The 7,949-nt window shown below is 36.2% G+C and overlaps 1 protein-coding gene across 1 annotated transcript; it reads right to left on the bottom strand.

The window, feature by feature from the left end:
* Nucleotides 1–792: 792 nt before the first annotated feature.
* LOC147852071 (uncharacterized) lies at nucleotides 793–5,760 on the bottom strand. Its single transcript, XM_087333811.1, has 4 exons — nucleotides 4,543–5,760; nucleotides 3,633–4,012; nucleotides 3,128–3,188; nucleotides 793–2,642 (listed from the first exon to the last, which is right to left on the bottom strand). The coding sequence occupies exons 1-4, from the start codon at nucleotides 5,758–5,760 to the stop codon at nucleotides 1,686–1,688; spliced, it is 2,616 nt and encodes an 871-aa protein (XP_087189937.1). The 3' UTR covers nucleotides 793–1,685.
* Between the last annotated feature and the right edge of the window lie 2,189 nt (nucleotides 5,761–7,949).

Here is a 7,949-nt window from a genome sequence, read left to right as displayed (position 1 = left end):
CCAAAACCAGTTTGGGCCGAACTGAATTGTTGTCGATTGCTACTTGCATTATTTGGTTGGTTGGTATCCAAATCAAAGAGCTTTGGGTCGAACAAATCAACAGAAAATTTAAGCTTCTTCATAAACTCCAAATATTTCTTTATTTCCCCCAGATCCCCTTAATCAACACCATCTTGAGGAATTATACAGTCGATCCATCCCCTCTTTAATCGATCACACATGCTTAATTTCATCCTCATTTTCTTTCCTTCCATGGTTGATTAAGGGCATTTGGGCAGTAAAGAATAATTCAGAGGTATTTCAAAGTTTCTATGTTAATGGCATTTCAATGCTTTAACATTTTGATCTTGGCATTCCACAATTCTCATTCACTGATGTTTTTTTTATATCATATAAAAACAAGCCTTTGATGTTATACATTAGACCGTCATGCTTTGGTCAAGAAAATTGTTGAATCTTGGCAATACATTTGTCTTCTTCTGCAGCTGTAAATTAAACTGAATATGTTAGCTTAATTTAAACAGGATTTTTTAACCATAAAATTCCAAAATATATTGCGCGATCTCCAGCTACTTACAAAAAGAAAATGAATCGAAAAACATGCAAAAAAATCGAATCAAATTAGACATTTTCAATGCAAAATCAATTTTCATGAAAGATGTTTATTTATAATCTCAAAATCTGTGCCTTTTCCATTATCAATATATAAGGCCATTTGTAGTTAAAAGGGGCATGAAGCCTCACATATACAAAAAGAGCTCACAAGCTCATAAAAAATAAAAATAAAAAAAAGAATGAAGAAACACATACTAAGGTCATTCAACTTAGAAGTAATATAATTGTTACAAATTTCACAGTCTGTACACTGGAGTCTTGGCACTTGGGATTTTCCTCCCTCTTTTTGATTGAGTGAACATCTATATGATGGACAAATTTTTTTATCGATAAAGATGTGACGTGAGAGAATCCTCGCTTTCTTGACAACCAACTGTTGTGAAGACAAAATGGTATTAATATATATGTATTGGTATGACTTTGGAGTCAAGAGTCTAATCAATTGGAAGGGGAGAAAGGAAGTATAATTACATTGTTACAAAACTCTATATAACAACCTGTTCATGATCAACTATGACATTTTATGTTCTATGTATTAATACTACACGCTAGACATTAAAAATGCTAGTGTAACTAAGCCTCAAAATGTTAAATATGCTAATATATATGTTCATCTTTGAAGAGCTTTTAAAGGCTTGAAGATTATAGGGTTTACCTTATAATTTCAGCTCACAATGTATAATATTTAGGGTTTAGTGTTGGGAAGAGAAAGGTTTTGAGTTTTGTGGTTACCTCATAAACCAGGCCTATATGATATAAAGTTGTAGGTTTTGGGTTTTGGGTTCAAGAGTTTTGGATTTTGGGTTTTGGGTTTCAGGTTTATACATCAAAATTCAGGCTTATATGATACAAAAAGTTCAGAGGTTCAGGATTTTGGAGGCATATATATGGCAGAAAGTTTTGGATTTCAGGATAAAGTAGGGTTTGAGAGGTAAAAGAGTTCAGGAGTAAGGATTTAAGGTTTAGGGTTTAGCGTCTAGTTTTTTAAAAACTAAATGAACCTCCAAATGATTGATTAGGATATGGAAGTCTTATTTCATTGTCATAGATCCTGCGGGTTTTAATCACTTTTATCGTGATGAGTTGAAACTTCCTCGTGGCAACTGCCATTGCCCACTATTGTTCCCTGTAGCCACATCATGAATGCCATAAAAATTTGATGCATTCAACACACCGTCTTGTCTTCTCATCACCATATCCATGTGGCCATGCCCTCCTTGCAAATACGGTTGTGGACTCCCCGACAATGACAACCCATCACTATGTTGTAAACCTAATGTCAGAGACACCCCATTGTTAGTTAATGCATAATTTTCAGTTGCAAGGTCTTCATTTGGATATCGGCTTAACCCGCTCAACTGGAACACGCCATATCCTCGGAGACCTCGGTCGTCTTCATTGAGAATGGAAGCTTGTGGCATATTCATACCATATTCAATATCCAAATGCCTATTATTAGTAGTAGTATTCTCATCTTCGGTCCTTAGCTTTGTGAGCATTTCAGCGCTATGAAGATCGTCAGCTTTATAACCTCCATGGCTACTAGTAGTCATTGTAGTAGTTGTAGTAGAGCTCAAATTAGGTGATAAGAATGATGACGTATTATTACTGTCACCATTCCGAGCTTTCTTTGCTCCTTGCCCCATGATCTGTTTCTCATTAAATAAGAAGCTCTCTGGTGGCTTCATATTGTTGTTTCCTTGGTGTATCATCATCACAACATCTGATGTTCCTCCGTTTTCTTCAAAGACGTTCTTCTTTATATCAAGGAATTCTTCACTCTTGGGATCTGCCAATGTTGTTTGGAGCAATGACTTGGAAGAGTTCTGGTCATTGTTTCCAGAACTATCAAGCATGGCACAGTTGTTTTTATTAGTTTTTCTTCCTCCCTCATCGCCATCACTTTGACTTGGGTTATTATCAGCATCTTCTATACCTTCTGTAGATTCTCTCATCTCTTCTGCATACATCTCCTCTACCATAGGCTTCCACAGTCGAACTCGTGCATTGATAAACCAGTTTGAGACCTACAATGTAATAAATGGATGCATTATCACCAGTAATAAAATAAAACAGAAAAACTACACTCTTTTGGATTCAAACTCTTATTGTTTTTGCATTCAAACTCTTATTGCTTTTTGCATTCAAACTCTTGTTACTTTTCTTATTCAAATTCTTGCTGCTTTCACATTCCAAGTCTTGCTGCTTTTCGCATTCCAAATCTTGTTACCTCTCTCATTCTAATTATTGTTGCCTTTTGCAATCAAACACTTGTTACCTTTCACATTATAACCCTTGCTGCCATATATGGTCTTAACTCTTGCTGCCTTTTGTATTCAAACTCTTGTTGCTTTTCGCGTTCAATCTCTTGGATTCTCTCTTATCGTATTTTGCATTTTGCAAGTATTGGGAATTTAGTTTTTGCTTTTCATTTTAACTATTTTTTATGCATTTCTTACTATTTTACTTTTGGTATATACCATTTTCCACCAATGATTCCTATGGATTTTACCTGATTTCTGGTGAGCCCAGTCTGCCTTGCTAAAAGGACTTTATCCGAATCCTTTGGATACCTGTATCAAGTTTCAAAATTTTCAGTTCATCTTATCTGAAAACACAACCATTCCAACATTAATTTTTGTCAATGAAAACCTGTAGTTCATCTGGATTACATAGTATAGGATCATGTTAATCTCAATTGAAAACATAAAGAAGTAAAATCACATCTCAAGAAACGATCTCTCAAACATTCATTTAACTAAGCCACTTGTTCACTTAATTCAAATCCTTGACTCTATTCACAAAGAAAGCTTAAAGAAAAAAAAATTTACATGCATCTATGTCTACAACGCAAGCACATATACACATCTATATAATAAGCATACCTGAAAACAAAAGTTACCATGGAACCAACCTTAAGAGGAAGCATGAATATATATATCATGTGTGTATGTATGTATGTATGTATGAATGTATGTATGTATAACAGAAAGAAAAATAAAGCAAAAGAATCTTACGGATGAAGGAAGTGCTCAAACAACCAAGCCCTAAGAACAGAAACAGAACGCTCAGGAAGACCACGTTGCGGCCGCCAAGGGTGGTGTTGCATCATCCCTATCTGTTGCAATGCACGTTGTTGGCGCAAGTGTTGGTCGATGAAGCGTAACCTTGATATCTCTCCCTTCCCTTGCCCTCCCCATACCTCCTCGTCTCCTAATGCCTTACAAGTGGCACGAATCTGACCTTGGATTGCATCTTTGAGGCATCGGAAATGCTTCGAGATTGTCTGTAAAGCAAGCGCGGTATATGTCCGCGCAGCGCCAAACCCCGCTGTTGATTCGAACAATGTCACCACAGTTTGCATTTGATGATGATATTGTCTATATCTTTGGTCAACCTGATGAATATGAAAAGTGTTTTCAGCAAAATAATTTTTTTGTACATATAAATATGATCACTCTACTCAAATGAGTTGGTATGTTCTTTGAAGTGGTCATATCAAGGGATAAGTAGACAAGATTCAGCTCCCAGACATCAACCTTTTTAGTACATGCATTCCCCTCGATCTTGTAATAGAGAACCTCTTGCTTTTATTGAACGATATCATGATACTAGAGCCCATACTACAAAACGTCTCTATATGATTCTCTTAATACTGACACCATGAGCTTGTACTGGACAGCTTTCAGATTTTCTTCAAGTGCATTTCAACATCATATTTACCCATACAGAACATTCTTTTTGAGAAATAAGTGCTTGTAAGCACTACATTGTCCACATGGCATCTAGTAAATTAACATTCTTTTGTGGTGGTTTTCACTTCATATGAACCTTTCCCCATCATTAGTAACACGAATCTATTGCTAGACAAAGAATTAAGAGATAACTGATAATCAGTTTGATGTACAAGTATAGGAATAATTTTACCTCATCAAGCATGGTCATAAGCTTTGACTTCTTCATTTGAATCTCTTGTTTTTCGGCTGTTGTAAGTTCGATGTTTTGTTCAACATTCTGGTTCGGAATTCCCACAGTATTGTTAGCCACAACGGAGACACAAGGAACTACATCTTTTTCAGTGACCCAGCTAGCCATGGGAGCAACTCCATCTTTCCCATTAGTTTCTACTGAGTCTTTGTCTTGAAAAGATGTGGTTTCGTAAGAGGTCGGCGTGGCCCAAGAATGTGCCTTTGATGATGGATTTATGCTGTCTTTTGCATCCTTTCCGACACTCACCACCTCATTGAGAAGCTCTTGTGCACATTTGAGATACTTTGAACTGTAGATATCAGCTTTTGGGGAAGAGGTTGAGAACATACCATTAACGTGTCTACTGTTTGCCACCATGGCACCACCGCCACTGCTACCAATGAGATGGTCTTGGAAATTAGAGACTAAAACATTAGGAAAAATCCTCAACGAGCTCAAACCTCCCTCTGCCATCATCCATTGGTTAGAATACATTCTCTCCCCTTTAGCTGGGTAGCCCTCTGTGCCCGTCATCATATCAGCAAAACCAGCACCATTATTGAGTCCCAAGTCCGACTGTTGGACAGGGAAGGGATGATGATGCAACTGATTTATAATCATAGACGGTTGCGGAGAAAGAGAGAGAGAGAGGATCTGGCCAGCACCTGAAGGTGCTTGCATGCCCTCTGACAGAGTAATCCCACTAGGAATGAACGCCACTTGTTGATCCTGGAAAGACTCTTGAGAAATATTCCTTAATCCAGAAGCAGAGTGTTGCCCAGATGGAGTTACTGAACTCAGCCTGGTTGCCAGAGACTGATTCTCCTCCCTCATGTCACTAGAGGGTATGAACATTAATTCATTCCCACCATTCCAACTATATCCTTGGCTATTGCCACAATTTGTGAACATCTCTGAGGACACATTTTGATGACTCATGTTGGTTGTCATCGTGTGAGACTGCTGAGACACATGAGGAGGGAGCGAAAAGCCCATATAACTCTGTTGCTGATGATTTTGACTAATGTTGCCCACTGGATTTGAAGCTGATCCGACAAGAACCATGTTTCCCGAATTTGGCGAATCAGTATATCCAGCATAGCTCGGATTCATAAGATAGAGCGTTTGCATAGTATCTCCTTTGACATTTGATCCAGGTGGAAGATAAGTTGCCATGTCAACTGTCTTTGATCCTCAAGAGGCAATGTCTGTAGATTGCTTAAAATGTTCTGGTAAAAAAACTACTTGCCACTATTATTAGATCCTTATACCACTGTTCACTTGCTTGATGTAGACATTGTGTCATTTTGTACCATATCTGCTAGTTTCTTGTAATGTCAATCCAATAGTAATGAGCCTTGTCAAGTCACCATTGTGTTTGACGAAAGGACGCACAACATGCAGGAAGGATGTGAATCTGTTGAAGTGACACATTACATACATATTATTATATTGTTGTATCAAATCTCTCTCTCTCCCTCTCTGAAATCAGTGATATATCACCGTGGCTGTTGAAGAATCCAGAACATTGCATTGTACAAAAATCCATTAAGACTAATACGGTACCATTATACAGATTCTCGCTGTAAACTGATGATAACAGAAGCCGCAGAACATATGTTCTCAATGTTAATCTAATGCCTCTACACATGGGATCCACAAACATGTGGTAAGAATATGTTCAATGTATCTCTAGTCTGAGTATTGTGTTCACTTCTTTTGATTGCTGTTAGGTGTTCTCATAGATAGCCCAACCCATCATTTCAGTTCTAACCTCTTCGTGGGTCTAATTGGCCACTTTGGCCTCCTAGAGATAATTAATATACATCTTTCTTTCATCCTCCTTTTCTTTCTAGAGTAGTATATGGTAGAAGCCAGCAAGAAAACGTGATTCCACAATGCCAAAATGTTTTGTTATTTACAGCATAATAGTTCGATAAGATTCTAGAATTATGAGCTCAGAGACATTATTGTACATAACTATATAATGGGTTCCATAATCTCTAGTGTTTAAGAGCTCAGATTGACCACAATCAAACAATGGCTGAATTCAATAAGCCCTACTATTGAGAGCTCAATAATGGTTGATTTATCGCATACTGAGATGGACAACAATCATCATATAATTATTTTTCAAATAAGCTTTGCAAATTCACAAAACAATCATCATGTTAAAATTGCAAAATGGATTTCAAATTGCAAAGATAGGCAAAACAATCATGAAATAAATGTCTTTCAAATAAGTCTTGCAAAGAGTGACAACAAGTATAAAATACATGGACTTGATCAAAAACGAAAGAAAATTAACAGATTCTTGATAATAAGAGACTCATAATTTAAGGCAAAAGGAACCAATTCAGATAGAGCTCATTTGAAGAAGTTTTTCAACACAGAAAAAATTATAGGAATTCAATAACCTAGTTGTAGCTATTGATAGCTTAAAAATGAGCCGATGTACATGACTATTATAATACATAATCATAAATTGGGTTTAATAAGCTCACAATCACATCAAAAAAGAAGAAAATAGAAATGATAATGGGTTTCAACGAATGTTGAGAAAGTGAGACCACTATACATACATACATACATATATATACATAAAATAACATAAGGGGTTCACAGTACAAGCTGATTGAATCACAATCAAATAATGGGGTTCCATAAAAATGCATGGTTCCATATGATTAAAATGAAAGGGACCAAACCTAGACCTTAAATAAGAGAATCGTTTGATTTTTAGAGCTGACTGACGCTCTCCAAATCAAAAGCAAAAAGCTCATTTATGAAGAAATTTTTAAAATAAAATAATAATAAATAGAAGATGACACAGAGATTTTGCAGGGGATTAATCCAAAAATAAATAAATAAGATAACGTTATATATGTATGTACGTGTATATGCAGACAGATTATATGTATGTATTATGTATGTATACAAAAGCTTGCAAAAAGTGAGAGAGATTTGGGGAGAAAAATAAAGGGATACCTGGGAGAGAGCATCAATGGATGGAGAGAAGAGCAACACACAGAAAAGAGATCTTTATCATCATCATCATCATTCTTCTTCTTTTTCTTCTTCTTCCTCCTCCTCCTCCTCCTCCTCTCTCATCATCATTCTCATTCTCATGAAGAAATGGGCATTACTAATTGTGTGCACATGGTTTTGACACACCAAAGAAATAAAAGGAAAAATACAGGAAGATAATGATATTTCTTTTTGTTTTAATCTTTTTGTTGTTGGAAAATAACAGCGAAAAAAAAAGAGAGAGCGTAAAGTTTTGAAACTTTTTGATTGATTTGATTGAAGCTAATTAAAAATAAATAAAAAACTGAGGTATAAAACATATTGCTCTGAAGCAAAGC

This window comes from Azolla caroliniana, unplaced genomic scaffold (assembly GCF_043228905.1).
Source record: "Azolla caroliniana isolate FFs.n. ecotype wild unplaced genomic scaffold, voAzoCaro1.0.p SCAF_18, whole genome shotgun sequence".
In the NCBI taxonomy this organism is placed as follows: Eukaryota; Viridiplantae; Streptophyta; class Polypodiopsida; order Salviniales; family Salviniaceae; genus Azolla; species Azolla caroliniana.
This window is presented reverse-complemented; position numbering and strand designations above follow the sequence as displayed.

Bases quoted from the DNA above. Each gene is read 5' to 3' on its own strand.
- LOC147852071 (XM_087333811.1), bottom strand. From the start codon at position 5,760: ATGGCAACTTATCTTCCACCTGGATCAAATGTCAAAGGAGATACTATG. The intron at 4,013-4,542 runs GTAAAATTATTC...CATATTCATCAG, and splicing joins TTATGACCATGCTTGATGAG to GTTGACCAAAGATATAGACA. The intron at 3,189-3,632 runs GTAAGATTCTTT...AACTTGATACAG, and splicing joins TTTGAGCACTTCCTTCATCC to GTATCCAAAGGATTCGGATA.